This window comes from Sturnira hondurensis, unplaced genomic scaffold (assembly GCF_014824575.4).
Source record: "Sturnira hondurensis isolate 20B ecotype Veracruz unplaced genomic scaffold, ASM1482457v3 Scaffold0011291, whole genome shotgun sequence".
NCBI lineage: Eukaryota > Metazoa > Chordata > Mammalia > Chiroptera > Phyllostomidae > Sturnira > Sturnira hondurensis.
The window spans coordinates 4,372,747-4,398,783 of NW_028083922.1; the positions used below are offsets into that span (position 1 = coordinate 4,372,747).

General features: G+C 42.4%; 1 protein-coding gene across 3 annotated transcripts in view; it reads right to left on the reverse strand.

Annotated features, from left to right (window-relative positions):
- KLHL32 (kelch like family member 32) overlaps nt 1-26,037 on the reverse strand; it is a 188,341-nt gene that overhangs the window by 130,421 nt on the left and 31,883 nt on the right. For all 3 annotated transcript variants that reach the window (XR_005068474.1, XM_037059738.1, XM_037059737.1), the window contains exons 2-3: nt 23,605-23,692; nt 15,685-15,865 (exon numbers count right to left, since the gene is read on the reverse strand). Coding sequence is in view for 2 of the 3 variants with exons in the window: in XM_037059738.1 (XP_036915633.1) it covers nt 15,685-15,865; nt 23,605-23,627 (204 nt within the window). In the remaining variant the exon portion in view is untranslated. The remainder of the gene's footprint in view (nt 1-15,684; nt 15,866-23,604; nt 23,693-26,037) is intronic.

The following is a 26,037-nucleotide window of genomic DNA, read 5'->3' on the forward strand; positions in this document are numbered from 1 at the left end:
GTGGGGGAAGGATTCAGAAAAGTGACAAGGGCCTCTGCCCACCTTTCTGTCTGGGAGAGAGCTGTCCCCCAGTTTTCTCCTTGATGCTAGACACTTCAGTGTTGCCCTGTACACCATTGGTACCTTTCAAGCTGCTACCCCAGTGCTGGAGCTCACAGGAAGTGAGTCTGAGTAGGTGAGTCTGTGTGTGGGTTCTTTGTAAGAATTGCTTGGGGCCCCAGTTTCTTACACTGACTCAATCCCCACTGGTGTTTGCAGCCATAATTTGTGGCAACTTATTTTCCTGGCACTGGAACCCTGGGCTGGGGGGGCCTGGTGTGGGTCTGGGACTCCTTGTTCCCGAGATATCCCTCCAGAATTTTTATCCACCACATACGGATGTGGGACCAGCCTGTTCTGTGTCTCTGCCCCTCCTGCAAGTCTGCATGGATGTGGTTTCTTTAATTCTGCAGTTATTAGACTTCCATTCAACTCCATTCTGATGATTCTGAGTGATGGTTGTTCTCCATTTTAGTTGTAATTTTGATGTGGTTGTGTGAGGAGGAGAGCTATGTCTACCTACGCTCCCATCTTGACAGATGCTGCCATCTTGACCAGAAGTCATTGCACTTGTTTATGCAGTCACGGATCGCTTCTTGTGTGCCCTGACCAGGGACCAAACACACAACCTTGATATATCGGGGCGATGCCCTGACCAACTGAGCTACTTGGCCAGTGCAGTAGATTTTTAAGTGAGATTACAAAGCAGGTAGTATTATCCCCAGTTTACAAACAAAGAAATCAGGGCACAACTACTAATTTTCCTAAGAAAACGTAGCAAATTAACAAGAGAAAGCAATTTCTAACAAAAAAAATCATGTAACACTAGTTCAGTGTGTGTAGTGATAACCAAACTCCTGCGATCCACTGACTACTGAAATCTGTGTCTGCTACTACAACACTCGACTTCACAAGTGTTTTTCTCATAAAGTACCAGGAACGCTATTCCCCACAAGAAAATGTCAAGTTTACTCTAAGAGTACTTACGACATTTCACTTATTTAAAGAATGGGATAAGTATCCTTTTCTCGCAAAATTACATGTCATGGGATTTCTGCTGTGCGGTTACAGAATTCAATCGCCACATACCACTTGAGGGCACAGTGGTCTCTGGTCATTGACAAGGCACAGGGGAACATTCAAAAGGAGCTCCTTTTGAATTATGGTGCTGAGGAAGGATCAACGAAAAATAATAACCATAACCATAATGACAATTAAGTTTTCTATACCAATATGTCAAATCCATCTGATTCTTTGGATATTTTGCTTTGAGATAAAGAAACCCAATTGCTTCTTATATCATGGTCCCTATAATAGCTCCATTGCTCTTCAAATCTGAGACCTGTGATCAGGTCTCATTTCCCAACATGATCAGGTGGCACCTATGAGGTCAAGGTTACAGAAATGATAGTAAGTGAAACCACATCTGAAAATTCACAAAAAAACATCAAGAAAAGGTTCACTCACCTACCATTACTTCAGGTGATGGGCGTACAATGCCACACACAGATCACGTATCACAGAGATGTACACTCGAAACCCACATGATCCTACTGACCAGTGTTGCCCTGACAAATTTAATTTTAAAAAGAGGTCAATGTGAGTTTTATATTGCTGCTGTGATATATTACCGCCAACTTAGTCTCTTAGTGGCTTAAATGAACACACATTGATTATCTAACAGTTCTGTAGGTCAGAAATTCAAAATGGGTTTCCTTGGGCTAACAGCAAGGTGTCAGCAGGGCGATGGTCCTTGTGGGGGCTCTAAAAAATGTTTCCTTGCCCTTTGCAGCTTTTAAAGGCTATACCATTCCTTGGTTCATGGCCTCTCCTTCAAAGCTAGCAATCCCATCATTCCACCAGTGCTTCCACCATCACGCCTCCTTCTCTGACTCTCGATTCCCACTTCTGATCACTTTGGCTTACCTGTATAATCCATGCTGATCTCACACCCGAGGTCCTTAACCACTTTGCATCACTAGTGACCCTTTGCTACGCAAAGGAACATGCTCCAGGGATTAGCATGTGGACATCTTTGGGGCCATTAGTCTGCCTACCACAATGCTCATAGCTAATGGCAATCTGAAACAGAAAGTTCTCTGAGTCCACACCACTTAGTGTCATGGAAAATTTAAGGGACTTGGAGGCATGTGGACCTAGGCTGGGACTGGATTCTGGCATCAGCAGCTGTGCGATGTTAAATCACTCCACACTGAGCAGGCTCAGTTTCCACATCTGTAACACGGTTGTAGTATCTACATCAGAAGGTTATTAGGGGATTAAATGAAGATACGGATGTGAACACAGAGTGCTGCAGCTGGTGAACAAATATAGAAGTTGAATGAACGACCATTTATCTTGCCTTCGATGTTTAGAGTTTGAAGCTTAAATAACAATCATTATTTCCTTAGTAAAGGATATGTTCATTTTCCTGGCCAGTCCTTGTACTATTAATATTCTTTTCCACTAAGAAGTTTCAAATAATTTTATTCTAATATTTATATAACTAAAGGATCAGTCTGTAATGATCCTGATGATTAATTTTAACTCAAGCTAAAAGACTGCTCTGAAAAATATATCTATATATATTGTATACTTCAATATATATATAGAAGTTGGGATTTCAGAAGAGTTTATAGTTTTTAAAGTTTCTAGCAAAGAAATTCAACATTTTTGTAAAATCCCTTTTAAAGTGACTTTTAAAACTCATTATGTAAAAAGACACAGACGTTTTCAATTACAGCTTTGAGATGTGCTCCCACCACACATATCTTTGTGATGAGTAATGAATAATTATCACTATTAGAAAGTGTCTCTCATTTCAACTATTAAGACATAATTCACTGTTTTTCATAGGCAATTTACCATAAAGCTTCTTAAAACTGACTTTTGTCTACAATATGAAGATACAGTGTAGATGATTTTCAGCAACCACCTCTTGCAGCATTCAAAGAAGAAGACGTCCACCATCTAAAAAACAAACACTGCACTGTAAGGCCTCAGATGCTGACCTCATGAAATCTAATGCGAACCTGGCTAGACAAGAGACAGCCACCCCAGCGATACAACCATGGCACATATGATAAACACAGTGTCCCAGGGTGTCCCTGACACAGTCTCCACAGGGAACCTCTACAATACCCACTAGAAGGAGGATCTTGTGACAAGCTGACTCAGCAAACACCAGGTGTAAGAGTTAAGGTCCAGAAAATACTTCCACACATTTACAAATACTTGCTTTGCCCTGCTGAAAAATCTTCAGTGAAGAAGAGTAGCCCCGAATTCCAAACTTCTCATTTGCTGCCCAAAGAGTGAATGAAACTAGTGACTCTTTTGCTGCTTAGGAGAAGAAAAAGGGGGAAAGAGGGGCTTCTTATGAGGTATAAAGTAATGTACCTTTTATTTTTCTAGGTCACCTCTATTCAGTATAAAACAAAAGTGCTATATCCTTCTCTAAGTGGCAAAGTTTAAGGTTTGAATTTTTTCAACATCAGAACCCAAATATAATATACAGCATGATGTTAACCGATTAATGAGCCAGGAGCATGATACACCGTGTCCTATAACTATTTTCCTATGCGCTCACTTTTTTTTAAACTAGTGCCTAATCCTTTTCTCTCCCCAAAGTCTAGAGTAGCTTGTGTGGGTCACGTCTGCTTGCGTTTCCTACCTTCCTCTGGATGATGCTGAACAGAAGTCCTCACCTGCTGTGGGCTGCAGGGAGACACAGCAGCTTCCGTGTGAGGCCCTCTGACAGACAGCACCCCTCGCAGGGCCAGCCTCAAAACTCTTTCGAAAGGCATGGGAATTACTCCAGGCCTCTAACCTCTGTATCCATTGCTAAGACACGAGGTTTCAGGTCAAGGAGTCCCTTGCATATGTTTAAAACCACTCCTAACCATGAAAGCATACAATGGCAGGCCGTGGTAGGCTGGTGTGAACAGAAAGTCGACACCGCCTTCCTTTCTGCTGTCCATCAGAGCCCATCCCAGTCCCGTCAAACAGGGAATTAAATTGGGAAACAGAACTTGTTCAAAACAGGAGGCTGGCACACACAACTGAACGCATACAGATTCCCATTTCAGAGAGTACAGAGCCAAGGCACATCTCACCTGCACTCTTTTTAGTTCCATGAGCAACTCTCCAAACATTCAAAGTTACACTTACAATCCTGGATTGTCAATTATAGAGGAGGCAATGGTGTGCCCAGTAAATCCTAAAAAACTAACAGCGAAGAGAATTTGGGGTGCCTGGAGAGCTTGTAGCACATTCAAAATATTAAAGATTTATATCTCTAAAGTACAGCCTTAGGAAAAATAATTTCAAAATGAAATAAATACTGAAATCTAAAACACAGACAAATTGGCAAAAATTGTTCTTGCCAAGTAGCCTAAAACATTGTTGTTTCCTGATAGAATTTTATTTGAAAAGCCAAAACTCTGCTCTCCTGTTTTTAGAACATAAAGACCACCACCAATATTCTAGACTATCAATTTAGCAAATAGCACGTTTCAGAACCTCAGTTTATACCTGACACATTATCTCATTTAATTTCAACATTAATGTTACATGTCAATTATATTTCAGTGAAGCTGGATAAAAAATGAAAATAAAACCGGAATGGTGGGTACAGATACATTGGTATTACCTGTACCAGTGCTCAATGCAGGCTGTCTTCAAGCTGCTTCTTGTCCATTGGAGACAAGGTAAGAAATCACTACCAGAACACAAATGAACTCACTGCCTTCTTCTCCGGGAGAGGCTTCTTGTGAAAACATGCCAGTGGAACCAGCTGTGTTTCATTATACGGCCGACTTACATGCGGCAGCTCACCTGTGTGGACAGTTAACAGCACTTTGCGGACTGGCGCTGGTGCATAGGCCCAGGTAGCACTGATGGATATTTGTATATATTTCAAAGCCTATTAAAGCTTATTCCCTCATACTCTTTATTCCTACAGACACTGCTCTACTTTTTAATTATTTCTACAAACAGGTTTTATAAAACTGAATGTTAAAATAAGAATTCACTTGATGAAAAGCAATGATCAGTTTACCATATAATGCCTAAATAATTTGCATACACTATAAGAACGATACCGTGACACCCCTGTGATTGACACATGAAATGCAGATGTTAGGAAAGGACACAGCAGCATGCAAATATGCAAGAGTCAAAGCCCTGGCTGGTGTAGCTCAGTGGACTGAGCGCAGGCCTTTGAACCAGATGATCGAGGTTCGATTCCCAGTCAGGGCACATTCCTGGGTTGCAGGCCAATTCCCGGCAGGGGCCAGTTCCCAGCAGGGGATGCACGAGAAGCAACCATACATTGATGTTTCTCTTCCCCCTCCTTCCCTTCCCCTCTAAAAAGATAAATAAATAAAATATTAAAAAAAAAAACAAATATGCAAGAGTCAGCAATGCTGCTGTGTCAGCATAAACACCCAGGAGCCACAGAACTCAGCGGTGCCTGCCCGGCCTCAAGCAAAGCGACTAATCACAGGACAGGCCAGTGTAAGATCCACTAGGAAAATTATTGAACACCATGGGATTACAGTTTGGTGACATTCATGCACCGATAACTTCAGAGTAATGCTCTGCTATGTAGGGCAGTGGTAGATATTTATACTGCTACCACAACACCAAAAAGATAAACTAAAAATAATCACTACATGTATTAAGAACTTGGGGGTGATTTTGCTATTATTATTACTCTTTTTTTTTCTGAAAAGGAGGTTAGTTGTAAGTTACTGCCAGCCAGAATGTCCTTTTTTGAGGACTGTAATCATCAGACTGTGACAACATCCCTGGAGATCCAATGAGTGAACCCTAACCCCAGCCCCACGCCCAGGAGACCACCGTGACAAGGGACACTGAATGAGAGACAAGAACCATTAAAAGTCCTTTAATATTCAAATAGCACCTGATGGTTTAGAAAGACATTCATTTTCATTCCTAGTTTCATTTTTGAAGCCTTCCTGGAAGCATATTGGCTGGGGGCTCACAGAATTGATGGAGGCGGAGCAGCAGGCCAGGAAGAAAGGCAGGGGCTGCCGGCTTGGCGGCTGGAAGCAAAGTGACTGTCAATGTTATGTTGCTGTTTATCTTTCCTGCGATAAACACAATATGTCTTCCATGTATATGATTCCCGAGAGTCAGAAATGTTGATGAGGGCTCTGTAAAACCACCAAACAGGAGGCAGCAGCACCCCAACGATGATCTCATTTCCGTTTTAAAGTCAGCGGCGCCACCACCTCCAAGTCCTTCCGGCAAACTTTCTTAGGAAACGAGGCAAACTTCCGCGTTAACCAGACAGCACCTGTAATGGGAGTTCTGATGGGAGGATCCTGAGGACAGGGCTGAGGAGGCCCCAGCCATGTGGCACAGCGGGAAGCCGTTCCAAGCAGAATCGGGGCAGAATTGGGGCAGAATTCTGGAATGGGGCAGAATCCAAGGTCTGTGGAGCACCAGGCACTGCGGTGGTGCCGCGGGTGCGATGATCACAAAAGAAAAAAGGCATTGGCTCCGTGCCTCAAGGGGAACTTGAAACTCTCACCGGAAGTTCCACCGGAAGTCGTCCCTGCTCACACAGGGATGGCACAGACGCTTTCAGAATGCCTTGCTCTTTCCCCAACACCCGTCAACCACAGGTCTATGGGGAGTGAGAGCACTCCACTCTCCCCTATCCACAAAAGCCAGGAGCCTCTCACTTTCTTAAGTTATTCCACCACCTGTCACCCATGGCAAGGTCCTGTGGATTCTGCCTACTGTGCCCTTAGAGTAGCAACAGAAAGATGAACTACCACCCCACGCCAGGCCTCACACACTATCTCTTCTGCCCAGCCATCTGCTCCTGGCATAGGTCAGGCCTTTACCACCTCTTACTTAATGTTCTTTATGCCCCTCGTGTGAATTAGTCAAATTTGGGCCTTCTTTTCTTTATTTTTAAAATTGATATGATAATAATAATAATAATACCTAACTTACAGGTATTTTAGAGGACAAAATGAGTTGATACACATAGAACACATAGAATAAGTGCCTGTAGCCCAGTAAATACTCAATTCATGGTAGTTATTACTGTTCTTATTAACAGAGAACGCCAGAGAAAGGAAGAGGATAAAAACAAGTCCCTAACCATAAGCCCAAACCCCTACTACCAGTCACACTACACTGTATGTATCTGCTCACTTGTCTGTATCTCCCACTGGACTAAGAACTCATTCTGTGTCTAGCAAAGAGTAAGTATGTAACAAATGCTTATTGAATTTTTTTTAAAAGTTTACTTCTAGCTCTGGCTGGTGTGGCTCAGTTGATTGGAGCATGGTCCTATAAACCAAAGGCCACAGTTTGATATCCCATCAGGGCACATGCCTAGGTTGTGGGTTCAGTCCCCCATCAGGGCACATTTGGAAGACAACCAAACAATGTTTCTCTTGCATTGATGTTCCTCTCTCTCTCTTACTCTCTCCCTCTCTCTACCCGCTTGTCTCTCTCTCTGTAATCAATGGATATATCCTTGGGTAAGGATTTTTAAAAAATTCTAATTATTACATGAAATATTAAAGAGACTTGTTTAAGAAACAGGAGATCAAAAATATGAATAATAAAATAGTAATAAATGCATATCTATCAACAACTGAATCTCAAAAACAAACTAAGAAAACAAGAAGAACAAAGACGGAATCATGACTAGAGACAGCGTTTTGATGGTTGCCATATGGGAGGGGGCTGAAGGGAAATGGGTGAAGAGGTGAGGTCATTAAGAAGTACTAATAGGTAGTTACAGAATAGCCACAGGGATGTAAAGTGCAGCATAGGAAATGGAGTAGCTAGAGAACTTACAAACACGACCCACGGACGTGAACAATAGTGTGGGGATTGCCTGAGGGAGTGGGGGTGCTGTGTGGAGGGGGGCAAAGGGAGAAAATTGTAACAGCATAATCAATAAAATATAATAAAAAATAAAAGAAAATATTAAAACTCAAATTATATACTCCATAATCATTTTACAGCCTTTTAAAATCAATTTTAGTCAAACAGTGACTGGAGAGTGTAATTACAAAAATATACGAAACAAAATTTTTTATCATGACTTTACTGTCTTCTCTCAAAACTAAAAATTACATAGGCAGAGCACACCAGGCTCTAATGGAAAATGAGGCTCAAATATTTAACTTTCCAAAATGTCATATTTGAATCACTTTACCATCACATATGCGAAGCTACGTTAGACAGTGGAGACATCTGCTTCCTTGGCCAAAAGTGCTGGCACTCGTGGGGATTGAGGATGCAGACAGCACATGCTAAACAACAGCCTGCGGGGCTGCAGGGTGGCCTACAGCCCAGAACTGCCCACACTGGGGACCTGCACCCTTTGTGTCCCCAGGGTCCGAGGGGCTGCCCTCCCTCCGAGGGAGGCGGCCGGGAGGCTGACTAGCCCCCACCTCCCACACTCATTTCAGACCACAAGGCCCCAGATTTCTCCCGCTGCCATTGGTTCAGTACCTCCTCACTCACTCTGTTCAACCACCTCCACCGGTGAGCTAGTTACAGTCCCTCTCAGAGAAGCTACTGGTGAAAGGAGCTCTAACACCTGATACATAATCTTTAATTCTTTTTTAAATTTTGTTCTGGTTTTTACTGACATACAGTTAACACATAACACTGTGTAAGTTTAAGGTGTGCAACGTGATGATTCGATCCACGTATATATTGCAAAATGACTGCCACAATAAGGTTAGCTAACACCTCCTCACTTCACTTTACTTTGTGTGTGTGTGTGAAGAACTTGTAAGACCTACTCTTTTTGCAACTTTCAAGTCTAAAATACAGCATTTTGTTAACTATAGTCACCCTGCTACAGATTAGTTCTTCAGGACTTATTCATTTTATAAATGGAAATCCGTACCCTTTGTCAACATCTTTCCATTTCACCCACTCCCCGCCCTTGGCAATCACCATTCTACTCTCTCCTTCTCTCTAAGTGAGGTCATACAATGTCTGTCTTCCTTTACCTGGCTTATTTCACTTAGCGTAATGCTCTCATGGTTCCTTCTTGTTACTGCAAATAGCAGGGTTTCCCTCTTTCTCGTGGGTAAATAATATTCCATTATATGTAAACACACACGCACATGCACAACAGNACTTATTCATTTTATAAATGGAAATCCGTACCCTTTGTCAACATCTTTCCATTTCACCCACTCCCCGCCCTTGGCAATCACCATTCTACTCTCTCCTTCTCTCTAAGTGAGGTCATACAATGTCTGTCTTCCTTTACCTGGCTTATTTCACTTAGCGTAATGCTCTCATGGTTCCTTCTTGTTACTGCAAATAGCAGGGCTTCCCTCTTTCTCGTGGATAAATAATATTCCATTATATGTAAACACACGCACATGCACAACAGCATCTTCTTTATGCATTCATCCAGGGATGAGCACGTAGGTTGTTCCATGTCTTGGCTATCATCAATAATGTTGCAAAGAATGTGGGTGTGTGGATATCTCTTCGAGTTCCTGATTTCTCATTTCTTCCAGATGCATCCTCAGAAGCAGAATTGCTGGATCACACATGGTAGTTTCATTTTTAATTTTTGAGGAACCTCCATGCACTCCTACCTCCATAGTGGCTGCACCAAGTTACATTCCCACTAACGTGTGAAAGGGTTTCCTTTTCTCTGCATCCTTGTCAATACCTGTTATCACCTGCCTTTTTCGTAGTAGCCATTCTAACAGATGTGATGAGATGTCTCATTGTGGTTTTGATTTGTACTTCCCTCATGACTAGTGATGTGGAGGACCTCTTCATGTACCCGTTGGCCATCAGTATGTATGTCTTCTTTGGAAAAATGTCTATTCTGTTTCCCTGCTCATTTGTTCATTGGGTTTCTTATGCTATTAAATTTTATGGGGTTTGTATACATTTTGGATATGGATGTCTTATCAAACATAGCATTTGCAAATATTTTCTCCTGTTCCATAGGCTGCATTTTTCTTGATCTTTAATTCCTTGAGAGAAACAAGCTACATTTTTTAAATTTAGGAAATGAGGGCCTTTCATATGAATTTAGGGAGATGGCAGAAGATGAGGCCTTTGTGAAGGACTTCACATCTGTTGTTGGTTGTGACACACCTCGGTAGATGCACTGGGTAGACAAAGAAAGGACTCGGCAGTTACAGGTGGAAGCAATAGTCATCAGGAAAGCTGAGAAGCGGAAAGGCCCTCAGGTGTTTAGGGAGCAGCATGGCTACAATGTCCAGGGAACAAACAGATGGAGAGCAAAGATGAGGATACATGATAATGACACAGCAGGAGGGCATGCACTCCTGAAGCCCCTACAAGGGGTGAGGAGCTCTGGGAGACCTGAGCAGGGCAGTGAAAGTCATGGCACAGTCATTTGCACAGTGGTCTGCAAAGGGAAACCAAAGGAGGAGAAAAGTTAGATGGCTACTAGAACATTCCAAGCAAGAAGGAAGGAGGTATCATATTCACAAAATGAAGACATGATAAAGGATGCAACCAAAAAGTTATTCTGACCCATCAAAAGGTAAATGAGTCTGTAACCGGGAGAGCCTAAATATGATCTCTCTCCCTTTCCCACAAGCAGCTGGCAGAGCACGACCAGGAATTGCAAGCTAGTGCAAGGAGTGAAACAGCTAATGTTTACTGAAGGTCTCCTGTGTGTGAGGTGCACGGTTTAGGTTACCTCATTAGAATCTCGATAGCAAGCCATTCTGAGGTTTGCATTATGATTATTTATTTACAAATGAAAAACATAGGTTCACAGAAGCAAGATGATGTGCCTCTGACCAAAGAATAGATGGTAAAGGAGGTGAATAAGCCAACAGTATCAATTGGAATAGCACCCACTATTTGTCGGGGATTGTGAGAAACAACTGTGAACACAGAAGTACAGTCTGCTGCTGTATTCAAACTCAGACCTGACTCTTAAGCGCTCTTCCTCCTTCTTTCCACCACTGCTTTATACTTTCATAACAAAAAAATCCCTGGTCTGACTCAGTTACAGCACTTGACAAATGCCACATTTTGCCCACACCATTGATATTAAGCCTAATTTTAATTATTTTAAATAATTTTTTAAAGATTTTATTTATTTATCTTTAGAGGGGAAGGGGAGAGGGAGAGAAACATCAATGTATGGTTGCCTCTCGTGAGTCCCCAGCTGGGAACTGGCCTGCAACGCAGGCATGTGCCCTGACTGGGAATTGAACCGTGATCCTTTGGTTGGCAGGCCCACGCTCAATCCACTGAGCTACACCAGCCAGGGCAGATTTTAATTATTTTAAAAATCTTATCACTTGGCTGAAGAATTTTTTTCACCCTTCCTTACATTTATATTTTTAAAGATTTTATTTACTTGTGTTTAGAGATGGAAAGGGAAGGAGAAAAAGAGTGAGAGAAACATCAATGTGTGGTTGCCTCTCATGCAGCCCCTACTAGAGACCTGCCCTGAAACCCAGGCATGTGCCCTGACTGGGAATCAAACCGGCAACCCTTTGGTTTGCAGGCCGGCACTCAATCCACTGAGCCACACCAGCCAGGGCCACCCTGCCTTTTAAAGTGCTGGTGAACACAAGAAGTCACAGTACTTTGTCCTTAATTGTTCATTATTCATATTTTAATCAAGAAAAACTGATACTAACTCTCAGATCAATGTACAAAAGCAGTTAATACAAAACCTGGGCTTTCTCTTCACTTCTGCAGTCTCACCTTTCTTGAACCAGAACAATGACTTTAACTTCAAAATAATCTGGCAAATATCAGAATACAAAGTACAAAAAATCTATTTACATCAAAGTACTTAATTAATTTGAACAGATTGCACTAGAAGGAAAATTCCATGAATAATTTGCACATTTTATATGCAGGATATTAAAAATTGAAATATCCATGAATTCTATGACAATTAGAAAACATTGCCTCCTTCACTTAATAAATATTAATTGAGTACTTACTAAGCCTGGGGCAACGTCATAAGGCTTGTGAAAGATACAGAAATTACTAAAGCAGGGTTCTGCTTCCAGATCCTGCAGTGTGGTAGTGCAGAGGAGGCAAGGAAGACAAACATAGTTGTGTTAGGGCACGTGGTTGCTGGGAGACAACCCTCCGTGGGTCTCTCGCATTTCCGCATGTGTTATGAGTGAGGCACCAACTGTCCTTTGTTCTGAACTCTCTTTTCAAGGGTGTTTCTATAGCAAACAGCTCTGAATGGCAGAGGGGTATCTCCCTTTGGACCAAAAGGCGGTTCTGCTTACAATCGTGTAAGATACAGCATCTCTTTGCTTACCATCCAATGTAATAATGTCTCTTCCTAGAGCAGTGATTTTCAACCTCTGTCACCTCAGAGCACACAACTAAGAACTAAAATTCTGCTGCATACCAAAAAACAGATTTTTACTAATCTGACAAAAATAAAGGTATAATTTTGATTCATTCACACCAGACACTTATTGTTGTGTTGGCTGTTGTCATTTTTTTTTATTTGACAGTCTATGGGAAAAGAGGTCAATGCCCCCAGTTAAATACTCAGATATTGCAAGTTTCAAATTTTTTTGCAGCACACCAGTTGAAAATCGCTGCTCCAGAGCAAAGGACAGACATATTTCCTACCAATTGTAAAAGATTTTGGTTCCCTAAGCTCAGTGATCCTCTCCTGTAATGCAACCAGCCTTCCTCACATCACCCCTCGAACTGGGGCTCTGGGAAGAGGTATGATTAAGCTCAGATTCACACACTGCTGTTGTTAGGAGGAATGAACTGTCCTTTGTCTCTGATCTGGGAGTCTTATGTCTCTATGTCTCTACCAGCATCTGTGCCACCGTGATACATGTTCTGCCTTGCTGGTCAGGTAAATCACAGATCCTTGACAACTCTTGACAGTGGTATGCGGCAAATATGGCCACGGATTCATCGTCCCCTTTTTCGCACTTATAGCTTTTCATATGCCTTCTTACACACTGACTCCGAGCTTGGCCCTGTGACTTGATTGATGAATGGGACATCAGTAAACCCGATGCTAGTGGAAGCTTGAACGCACCTGTGCACTGAGTCCTGCCCTCTTCCCATGAGTCTCGTCATGTGAAAAAGCCTAAGCTATCCTGTTCATGAGAAATACATACCAGTGTCCCCTACCACCCCAGCCAAGAGCGTGCCAACCAGCAGATATGTGAACGAGGCAAACTTAGACCAAGAGCCTCCAGTCAACTCTCCATTAACCACCAATGGTGAGAATGAATCCAGCGTAAATCAGTGGCGCTAGCAGACCAGGGCAATTACCAGCTGCTAAATTTTGAAGTGGTTTGGTATACAACAAAGCTAGCAAATGATACATAGTACAAGGCTCAGCCTATGTCTGGTTAAGTACTTAACTCTAGCATTTAGCACAGTGGCTACAAGAGAAGCACCAACCATTCCAACTTTGTCTTTGGTTTATCAATCTGAACAATCAATATACAAGTCACTTAGTTTTCACCTCACGAACAGGTGATGAAATTGAATAAACTGCATGAATCCAGCAGGAACTGTGGTTAAGGGCAGAGGGCACACCTGGTACTCAAGGAGATGCCACACTGTGTGAGAAGATCAGCTCTTCTCCTTAATATCTGGCAGTCCTTGGGCAGGTTATTCGAGATCATTGCACTTTACTTGCCGTATCTGCAGACTACTAACGCCCTCTCCATAGGCATTATGGCATCGGTACTATGAGGAGGCACGCTGTGTCTAACCCGCCAGAGTAGCCAGGGCATCGTGGTGAAAGACAGGGAGTAGCAACGAACACTATTAAATGCCTTTCTTGCACTCACACACATGCACTTGCTCACATGCACACGTGCACAATGTCAAACCCTTTCCCCAAATTAAATTAAAAACCCAATCAGGAGAGACTGAAGAGGAAAGGAGCTAAGCACCAAGAGGGTTCTACTATGGTGTGCAGGAAGACAAACCTCGTACCGTGGAACATGCGCATGCTATACAGAACAACCCAGAGTGTATTATTTGAAACACCCTCTGAGTAACATAACCTTTCTCGAAGGTTAATGCCCAACAGTTTGAGAGTGTATGAAATGTATCGTTACACGAATGCAACTTAAGGTCACTTTTCACATATTCTACTTCATTTCTGAAGTTTAGAATTAAATTCCTACCTTTTGCTCTAGATAGACATTTTAAGTAATCACCTCTTTTTCCTCTTCATTACTAGGTTTCATCACATTTAAAACACTTTTCTAAAAGTCTTCCTTCTATGATTTGGCATCTTTGACAATTCACTTTAGCTGCTGGTTTGCAACTGGGTGCAGCTGATATTGTCTCTTAATCATCAAATCAACCCAACAAATTGCCCATGGGCCTAAGCTGGTTGCTGTACCATTTTGAGACTTTTGTAAAAAAAAAAATTTTTCAAGTTCACCATTGTATATATATTCTTATTTATATAGAAATTGTATGCTGCTGTGTTTTGAAAGTAGTAAGCAATATAACATTGAAAAGAAAATTAAGAATTAAACAATGTATATTCAAAAATTAGTATTTCAAAATATTCTGGTTAATGACTGTCCATGTGAGATGTAGAAAAGCACATTAGTTAGAGTCAGGCATGGATTTGAATGGCAGATCTGCCACCTAGGAACCGTGTCACTTATTACTCAACCCGAAGTTACCTCGAATTACTCCAGTTCTAAGAGTCAGTTTCCATATACGTAAAGTGTTGATTTGTATAGTACATGTATGTGTTTGTGAAGCCGGTGGCTATGAGCAGCAAGTGAGATGTGTATATGCAATCCTTTTACACCACCTGGATCACAGGAAGTACTAACTAAATGGCATTTAACCAGCTACCACCATACTGTACACATTCATCTTCCAAAAAACAACACGTTATTACATTTCATGAGTCACTAGGAATCCGCCTCCAAAGTTCCAGCAAACAAGACAACACGCACACACGTGTGTCAACCAGAAAGGCCCGTGGGGCCCACTGTGTCTCTGTCCCTATAGCAGGTGGTTGGAAAGCAGTAAGACAAGAACATGCATAGAAAGTTAAAAATCAGAAACACCCCATATCTTCAGAGACTTTGTTTATTTTAATAAATTGTTTTCAGATTGTCCTTCTTATCCTGAATCTAGAAACATTGAGGCCCTGGCCAGGTAGCTCAGTTGGTTAAAGTGTGTCCTGATATATGAAGGTTACAGGTTTGATCCCAGGTCAGGGCACATACAAGAAGCAACCGATGAATGCATAAATAAGTGGAACAACAAATCAATGTCTGTCTCTCTCTCTCTCAAATCAAGGAAGGAAGAAAGGAGGGTAGGAAGGAAGGCCTACCCCCGGCCCATACCCCCATTAAGAAGTACTATAATGCCACCCTTTTTTATGGTAGTCAAATGTCAAATGTCCCTCAACTCAGACACAATGGAGAGGTCTAGAGGTCCCACTGGAAGGAAGGTGTTTAGGTGAGACAGAATTCCCAACAGGCCCCCAACTCATTCCGCCCAGGGAAGGCCCCAACATTCCCAACTCTGGGAACTATCTTCTAATTGGCTGAAAGTTGCATGACCCTTCAGGAAAGTTTATCATCCTCTGTTGAACTGACATCTTAAGGGAAACAAACAACCTTGACTTACCCGAAAGTAGTCACTGCAGGCCGCCAGGACTGCCTTGTGAGCATGGAACTTCTGTTCTTCAGCAATCAGGGTGACGTCGCAGAGGATGCCGTCACTCCTCTGTTGATTCAGTGCCGCCAGGACGCTGTCATTGTGGGATTCCGAGTGGCAGAGCCTCTGGCCTGTCAGCATTTCTTGAATACTGTGAACAAGAGCAATCAAGTCAGCTTTCGTGTGCCCCCGCCCCACTTGCTGCCCCAGGCTCCCTCACTCCCTCTCCCCAACTTAGGGAATGTGGGCTCCAGCACACTACAGGCGCAGGGTCTCCATACTCCCCCACTTTCTTTCTCTCCACTGTGCTCTGCTCTCCTTTTCTAGACTTCTCTTTTCCTCATCCCTTCAGGGTCCTTTTGCTTTCCTACTAGTGCTTCTCTTTCTGAATTTGTTTGTGGTTGTGTCCACGTGTCTGTGCCCTGGTCCAAGCCTGTGGGTCTGCGAGCCTCTGCTTCTCAGCCCCTCGGTACATGCACAGCTCTAGCTGAAAGTGCATCTGAATTGTGCACGTCTGTGTGTGACTCTGTCTCCTCCATGACCCCCTCCCAAACGCTCCACTTCCATCTCCAGCTCTGACTCATGTGTGGGGATGACACAAGCTCAGAACATGACCATAGCCGTGCACTGCTCCGGCACAGAATCCACAGGACCTGCCTGACCCAGCACAGATTCAGGCAGCTTGCCGGTCCCCCACAGCACACAATCCTCTTTTCATAAATAAAACAGAAATGAGCAAATGTTGGTTAGAGAAACTAAGGGCTGCCAGTGACCATTCCATGTGAAAAGCTATTAATTAAACCATTGCTGCTTACCATTAAACGTAGAAAATTATGAACATCAAAAGAAATGCCATTGTAAGTGAAAAGTATTTAAGCCTGAAAGTAAAATATACCTGCAATTTCAGCCATCAGTGTCTATATGTGATCATTGCACTAAATTTATGAATGACCTCACGATTTTATTTCCTATTCTTTTTTTGAAGTTGCTAAATTTAGCCATTGTGAAGCTTCTTCATTCCCTACCCCATTTGAAAATATTCTTCCCATGTCCTTTCAAAACCCCTAGGGGAAACCTCAGATCTTCCTATAACAATGTCATAGTAATGCCATAGCACAAAATGCAAACTGCCTATGTAGACAGCTATGAACAATTACAGCTCTGATGTGTGGAAATCTCTCCAGTGAGCTAAACTCTCAGAGCTGGCACTGCACTAAGAGGGGTGAGCTGCACCAGTGATAAATTATGCCCAGGTCAAGAATAAGGGCCATCAACCCCCGTTCCAGGTCTGTGGACTCTTCATCAAGCTGAGTAAAGATACCATGCGATGACTGGACACCGTCTCTCCTATCCTGACCACTCTTGCGTCCAATCCCTCCCTCTGAGTGTGAAAGAGGCACTCAGGGGAGTTAGGGAGGAAACACTGGCCTAGACTGCATGGTTAATTTATTTGACAGGGCTCTGCCCGGCCTGTGGTGCCAGCTGGCTGGTAAATTACAATTCAGCACAAATTACACCTCCTTAACGTGAAGCCAATGCTTCCTCTGAAATGCCAGAGTGTACCAGCGAGCTATATTGGACATTTCTGACTGGGGAGCCTCAGAAACGTCAGAACTATTGAAAGAAAAAAACACTTGACAGGAGGTGATGATATAGGAAGTTCTCGCGGGAAGGTGGGAGGATTATTTTCAGTTGAAACGCAGCAGTAGGTTTAGAAATGGTTACTGTCACGGAGTCTATCAGCAGACTTTAAATCAGCAACTGAAAACTGCATTCAGAAGGGTAAGTAACTTTTTACCAAAAATTTCTATGCAAAGACTAAAATGGAGATTAATTAGCCTGGCTCAATTAAAGACACAAAGGCATAAAATAGTAACAGAAATATTGTATCAGCTTTAAAATAGTTTTTGAAAAATTTCCCCACCTCTAAAAATTTTTTATGTATTTTATAAACTCAAAGGCCTTGCTATGGTCCATGAATTATTCTTAGTGATACATTATTATTAATTCACTTAATATTCATAATAACCCTATGAGCCAAGTACTGTCATTATCTCTACTTTACAGAATAGAAAACTAAAGGTCCGACATTAGGCATTTTGAGAACCTAGCATCAAGAACACAGTAATGCAAATTATTATCCTTCTGCTTAAAAAACAAACAGAAAAGACAAAGCAAAAAAAAGTAATAATCTGTAAAAAGGATGTCAAAAATCTATGATGGTAAGTAAAAAGTTCACAAGGTCCCTAACAATTTTATATTTATACTATGTATACTTAACCTCAAAATCAAAGTTTCCTTTTAACAATATTATACATGAACATATTTACATGACATAATGGTAAGAAGTGTTTGAAATTATGATTTAAACACTTATCTCTGCACTGTAGCTTAGTCTAAGTTTTAGAATAGAGAGTAGATTTTTTTTATAACCTTAAAAAATGTATTTGAGCCCTGGCTGGTGTAGCTCAGTGGATTGAGCGTGGGCCTGTAAACCAGATGATCACGGTTCGATTCCCAGTCAGGGCACATGCCTGGGTTGCAGGCCAGTTCCCAGCAGGGGCCAGTTCCCAGCAGGGGATGCACGAGAAGCAACCATACATTGATGTTTCTCTTCCTCTCTCCTTCCCTTCCCCTCTAAAGATAAATAAATAAAACATTTAAAAAAATGTATTTGAAACTCCCATAATTTTCCTCCCTTTTAATATCACTTTAAAGACTTTAATAAATGTATTTTGAAATTTCATTTGTAGTGGAAGAGAATATATTTAAATAATTACCTTACAATAGTTCCTTACTCATTTTCCAAATATAGTGCCACAATTTGTGTCCTTTTATCAAGACTGAACCAGTGTTTGAGTTTCAGATATGAACTGACAGAAAATAAACCTTGCCAGGGAGAAAAAAGCTATAAGCCGAAATTTGCCAAAGAATAAAGGGCTTGGTTTTGAAACAGTTACGATCCTGCCCAACTGCCCGGGACCACTCAGTGGGGTTTGAAATATTCAAGCTTAAAGGAAACAACATGCTAAATATTTAAGGCAAAACTTGGCGCAAGATTCCAAATATTTTGGAACCAATATGTTAGGAATTCTTAAAAGCAGAAACAAGTACTGCAACTTTCGGCAAGAAATAAAGGCCTACTAATCAACAAGTCATGATTGTGGTCTGAAAGTAACTTTCCACTCCCTCTCCGATGTAAATCTACAAAAGACCTCAACCCTCTAAACGTGAAGGCATGTGTGGCCCCAGAACAGAGCTGGAAGGCAGCAGGCCTGTTTGAGGTCAGTAACCATAAACCAGGAGGAAATGCAAAGACTATGACGTCCGCGTCTCCATTAAGACAGGGAGCAAGTACATGTTGGCAAATGGCTCCCTCAGGACCTGTAATTCATACCAGATTAGCACACCAAACCTCCCAACTTGGAACAATGTCCCACCATTATTCGGGGAACAAAGAAGAAAGGAAAGTCATAATCCTACAACTTCCTAAATTACTGAAAAAGAATAAAACATGAGGCCTATTGCTCAAGGGTATACCAATTTGCAGGTCATCCTAAAATGGGGGAAGGTATTCCATGAAAGTAATGCTGCCACTTCAAAAGTCACAGGTGAGTGCAGAGGGGACTGGCCTCCCCAAGGCAAGACCCATAGCCTGTCCTCGGAGGGCGTCCCCAGAACCACACAGTCCAATACAACAGCCGCTGCACTGTGACTGCCGGCCAAAGGGCACACCGGATGCCAGACGCAGGATGAAAAAAAGACTGCCAAAGAGCTCATCAATGCTTCTGTATTGATTACACATTGAAATGTTAATATTTTGGATATACTAGGTTAAATAACCTCTGTAGCTAAATTTCCTTCTACCTGTTCCTTTTGCCTTTAAAAATAAGTGACTCCTTGAAATTTTCAAATTATAAATACGGTTGAACTGTGGTCTGTTTGACAGTGTACATGTTCCTGGGAGACGAGTCCTTCACTTCTTTCCAGCTGAACTCTCCAAGAGCATCGGGCGCCCTGCCAGGCTGCCGATGAGCACGGCCTGCCGCGCACATACCGCACAGGGCCCAGGCTCTGGGAACGGCGCGGGGAGCTCCGGACTCCCTGAGCAGCAAATTGGTTTTTAGTGATGCCAGGGAGCAACCAGTTGGCTGGCCATATGTCAGCATCCAGTGACAGGGAGATAAATCAATGATGTCTTAGGGAACAGGGCTATTCATGGCTTCAAGTCTTTCATTTTCATTCTGAAATTGCCGGCAGAAACTAAGAAATCAAATGCAGAGCATGACGTCCATGACATGGTAGCCGCCCCTCACAGGGAAGCACCGCTCTAGTGCAAATCACCACTTCAAGTTCCCAGAGTTATCATTTTTGATCAGAGAAATCCCAGAGTCTCATTTTCACACAATAAATTTTTATTGTGTTCCGTCGGTTTTCAAGATTTAAATTCCAAAACAGCTGTATCATTTCTAAATATCCTGCATTTCAAATGTAAAAGTTCAAGTCCATTTCTACATCATGTTTACCTAATATTTAGGTATATACAAATATGCAAGTAGTTTTCAAGTAAGGCCACCAACATGGTATTACACACTTATGTATCAAAAGCAGTCAAGTAGTGTAAAGAGCCTCATTTTTTAAATAGGCTGTGGAAGAAAGAAGACACTTGATCATACCAGAATGATCCATGATTGTCTCAATTTGGTCATCGATGAGCTATGACGTGAATATCCTAATGACTTCAATTCCACAGTCAAAATAAAAACTATTTGTATACAGGTTAAATACATTATTAAAACAACCCTATTTATTAAAGTAGTCAGGCTTTTAAAAGACCTCATCCTTTAACTCCATTTTTATAGAACAACTTATAATTTGTAAAATTTTAAAGTAAATGCTAACAATAGCAATTGTTGCAATAATAAGCAAAGAAGACATAATATGCTGACAGAATGATTAAGAAATAAGAAGACTACGAAGAAAGGAACTTAATTATAAACAGTTTTGTTTCATTCCTTCCTTCAGTCATTTACTCAAGAAACATTTGCTCGTCCCGGGCCAGGTGCCCTACCAGGGTCTGCAGGTAAGTGGTGACCAACCCAAACTCGGGGCAGCACTCCTCGGGAACCTTCCGTTTAGCGAAGCAGTTACACATCAATCAAATAACTTGGTCTCCCTGAGGTTTGGCTGGCATCGAAGGCTGCAGCAAACAGAAGAGAAAAGAGTTTTCTAGGCAGGGGAACAGGAAGGCCTATAATCCCATGGTGGGAGGGAGCATGTCCTTACACAGAAGGTTAATGGTGGTGACCCAGAGGACAAGGGAGGGCATGGTGTAGAATCTGAGCTCAGAAAAAGGTCTTGGATGGCGGTGTAAGTCTGAGCCTCATCTCCATAGAGAGGCTGGCAGAAGCACAACTGTGTGTCCCAAACACAGTTGAGAGACAATCCACAGTCAAAGGTTGCTAAGAAGATAAGGAAGACAGGACTCAAAACACACAAGCAGGGCTGGGCTCAGCTGTGGGGAAGACTGCCCTCTGAGTATCAGGAGAGAGGGTATAAATGGACCAGAAACATACTAAAACTATGGGCATTTGGGGCTTAAAGATTTAGTGGAACCAATTTCCACTGGACCACAAAGGAGTGAAAACATGGATAGTGGGGTTCATCCAAGTTGAGATTTTGTCAGGCAAAAGCATCAAAAAATGCAGGGAGCAAGAGAAATCAAGGATTAAAAGAGCGACAGAATCTGAACTAGATAAGAAGGGAAACAAGGGTCGACAGATTGGTGGAAAGTAGCAAAGCCAGTAGATGAGACGTTGCAACGAGGTCACAGCCATGACGGAGGTAGCTAAGCAGGCACGCTGGAAGGAGAAGTGGTCCCGGTACAAGAAAAGTGGCTGATGTAGTGGCTTCAGAAGTACAGCAAGTACTGGGGATGCCGGGTCCAAGGTGTGACCATGGGGGCAGGTGGCTCAGTGGAGGGAGAAGGTCTTTGGACATAAGCAGGTTGAAGATCCAAGGCCATGAAGGTGGGCAGACCCTCCAGGCAAACAATGAGGGCACTGGGAAGGCGTAAAGGACTTGTCATGAAGAAAAAGACTGAAAGCCAGGCATGGCTGCTCCGTGAATGACGGGAAATGACCCACACGGCAGTGGAGAGGAGAGGGGGGTGAGAGGGTTGAAGAGCACCGTCTTCAGAAGCAAGTCTCCGTTGTTGCTTTCTCAAACAACCAGTTTGTGAACTTGTCATCTCAAAGGAAAACGGTGTCCCCAGGTGACAACAACCTCTCTACCCAGCCCTCAGCTACACAGGATGTGAGAAAATGACAATGCCACCACTTGACAGGGCTACAAGAGAAGTGATGCCTCAGTAGGGCAGGTCTCATGAAGTCAGGAGGTGAACATCTCTCCCCCTTCAGGGCGAGGGAGATGTAACAGGTCCACAGGACACAGGCGACACTGGGAGGCGGGGACAGGAGGCCTCTGCGTCAGAGCAGAGGTGGAAAGGCCACTGTGGAGGTGATGGTGCTGTGCAGGAGAGACAGCAGTGGGGCTTGACCAGCCAAAACAGAGATGGCAGATTTAAAGTAAAAGCCACTTTCAGAAGAACGCATGTGGATCCTGGTAGGCAAAAATAAAGCACTTGGCTGAGGTGCTGGCAGACAGATACCACCGTCTCTATGTGCTGCGCTGGCTGGAGGCCAGATCTACAGCAGGACTTCTCCTGACAGTGAAATCAACTTATTTAGATCCTTTTTTTTTTTTGGCTATAGGAGAGGGGGAAGGCTGTCCCAGGCATTTCAAGGTATTTAGCACCCCCAACCCCAGTGACAACCAAAAATGTTGCCAGATAATGTACAATGTACCCTGAGGGCAAATTCATCCCCCTGGAGAATCACTGATCTAGAGCAAGACCCACTGGGAGGGTGCAGAGGCACCGCACTGCACTGCCCGCAGCCACGCGTCTGTTTCTGAACACACCGGGGGGGCTCGTTATCTCTAACAGCTTCAGGGCTGTGCAAGAAAGCTGGTCTTACCATTTCACAGACATACCCATTCTTAATATTTTTATAAAGAAGGTATTTATAGGTTTATCGCCTCTCTTACCCTCTGCCCTAAAAATCCTATGACTGTTTCGTCAAAAAATGTAGACCTGCCTCCACTGAGAACACTCGAAGGAATGCCCTGCAATTTCTAACTGCCCACCCCTCAGTGGGAGGATGCTTCTGCCCTGGGCACTTCCCCACGTCATCCCCTCCTGCAGATCTCAGGTTCGAGGGCTCTTGGTTCTTCACCAAGGCAATTCCTCATGCCCCGAATCCTGTACTTTTCCTTCAAAGCACTTTTCACGATCATATTTGCATTGTGCCTGGTGTGATTTGCCCATTGAATATACATTTTACATGGGCAGTAATCTTACCTGTTTTATTCACTCCTGGATCTTCTGCACCAAATGGAGTGGGCAATAAATATTTGTTAAATAAATTATTAAAAGAAAATGCTGTGAATATTCTGAGAATATGTATTACACTCCCCAGTGGTTGCTTTAAAGGGATGACAGTCATGTACATGCATAGCTTTCTGATTCTATTTTAAATCCTATACCTTCATAGAAGTGTACCTCTTGTTCGATGGAGGTTAACTTCTTAAATAAGGAGAGAAAAAGCAGTATTGGTCTAAGAATGAGGGAATCTGCCGAGGTCCGACGTAAGAACATCGTACAACAGTTAGCCCTGGTGCCCCCACACGAAACCCACACACGCTCGGACCACTTTGCTGAACTCCTGCACACGTGTGCTGCAGCCCTGCTCTGCTCTGGGCCCTGGAATGTGCAGTGGGAAGACCTTGGGGCTGACAACTCCACAAGGGGACATATCCCACAGGGCAGACCTGAGGCAGCGTTCCGACGGCATTTTCCAGCTGGGTTCCTCAGAGTTTCAGCCTTAGAAGTACGAAGCAGAATCGGCAAGCATTCCAGCTGAAGAAAGACAAGAAAGAAAAGCACAGTGAGCTACATGCCAAAATAAGCACTCAGGATTTTTAGAATCCCGATGCATTTTATAGTTGATACAACATTCTGACTGAACGCTCTTTTAACAAACAATATTTCAAAATGTTTTTAAGTGTTTAAGTTTTTTACTTCATTGGAACTTTGGGATCTAAGAAGCAAAGTATGTTTGAGAATAAACAATAACTAAATTAAGGGTTACGGTAAAAATTAAAACAGCAAGGGGCCAAAGGGAAAAATTCACATTTGATAAAATGAAGCTACAGAGTCCTAAACCACAAACACGGGTTCACTTATCCTTTACAATAGTTCTACTTTCTTTCCAAACACAAATACTAGTGAAATTAAGATAAAACCAATTATGTCCTGACTTAGCATCCACAGGAAGGTGGTTTTCTGTTCAAGGAAAAGATTTCTGAAACTACATAAAAAAGGGCATACAGAGAGGATAAAAACTAGTAGAAAATGGAAAACAGATTCTTAGAAGAGCTTTAGAATTAGCATAGTGGGAAATATACGATAGGACGGAGTCACCAAGGTTGCAGTTTCTCCTTACCCATGTATTAATGTAACCCCACCCCGGACCCACCAGCGCCCCTCACAGTCTTTGCTCCCAATCCTTGGTGTAACTCTGAAGAGAGAAGCAAATTATTTGAATGGTCTGGCATGTGGTCCGTGACTGTGCTTCACAGCTCTCACCAGAGTCTGGCTCCCACTTTCTAAAACACTCAGGCAGCGAAATTAATTCCAACCTGGGAAATCCTAACAGGCTCCCCTCTGCCTCAATTATATTTTGAAAACTGATTAACAGGTTAAAAACACGTAGAAAAGAAATATGTGAAACTGCGCCTATTTCTGCTGATGTGTAGAAAAGAGAGAGCTGTGTTCCCGATCTAAAACATAGTGTTTGTTATAGGACATGCCAACCCTCAGCTGGGTGTGACTGCCCTCTACTTCATGTAGACATATCAGAATTTACTTAAGCATTCCACTGTTATTGAACATCGCATTGTTCTGAATATTATTCACCCAATTATATTTTTATTTCATGCTTTCTTTCTTCAATTATTAAAAGCAGGATATTTATAGTTTCATTTATTTCTTGCTTGTTTTGACAAACCTAAAAACGAGCATCATTTTCAATGAATCTATTATGACTGAGGATGAGAATAATGTGAGGCACATTGTTTTACCAGCCGACAGGCTCTGTTGGTAACCTACCACTGCTACAGTTTCCTTTCGGAAACTAGGTTATAGTCTCCAGGCTGTCATAGCCTCACACGAACACCAACAGAAACGGTCACTTGAGTTTTAAAATGGCAAAAGATTATTATTACAGAGAGGTGGGAAAAAGAAACCTCAATCTTTCTGAAAGTCTAACATTAGTCAATGCTCCCAATGAGTAGGCAAATGAAAAACGAGTATCCCAAAAGTCATTCAAAATCATCCACAGTTAACGGACACGTTGAACTCGGTATTTTTCAGACATTCAAAAAAAGAACAAACTGACAGGAACCAGAGGGGAGGTGGGAGGGGGAAGAGAGAGAAGAGGGAAGGGTTGTCAGCAACATGTATAAAGGACACGTGCACAAAGCCAAAAGGAGTAGGATTGAGGATGGGAGGTGGGGATGGCTGGGAGGGGGGAGTGGGGGGGGGAGATGGAGACAACTGTACTTGAATAAAAAAATTCCAAAAGAACAATAATTAAAAATCAAGATAAATTCCCTTATTTGGAAACCAACTCACTATATATGCTATTTTATACTAATCCTAGTTTTATTTAAAAATTTTGTATTGTGCTCATCATTAATTTTGAAATACTACATTAAAACATTTCTTCCAGGACTGAATTTTTTGGTACCCTCTTAAATTTTGTACCTCATTCACCTCACCCTAGTTTCAGCTCTGTTTTCTGTCATGTGGGTTGGTAAATCAAGAAAGTAATTCTGCAGAGAAAGAAAGAGAAAAAAAGCAGATGTACAGAGAAAAAACTAGAGGCAAGAGATGGAAAGGACATTCTGATTTTCCATGCACTCCTGCCTCTGAGGGCACATAAATAACCTAGATCTGTATAACAAATTCCATGTTTTACTCAGGCTAACTCAACTGGGGTTTAAATGATCCCCAAGAAAATCAAGGGGGCCCAACACAAGATTTTTCTGGGGGAACTGGGGGTGCTCCATTGCTTTAAAAACACAGAGACACAGATATTCCTTTATTATGAGTTTATCTAAAAAATGAAGTACCATTTAAGTTTTAAATATTGCTTCTATGGGAAAACGCACTCTAAGAACTCTGCAGAAAACAGTTTTACC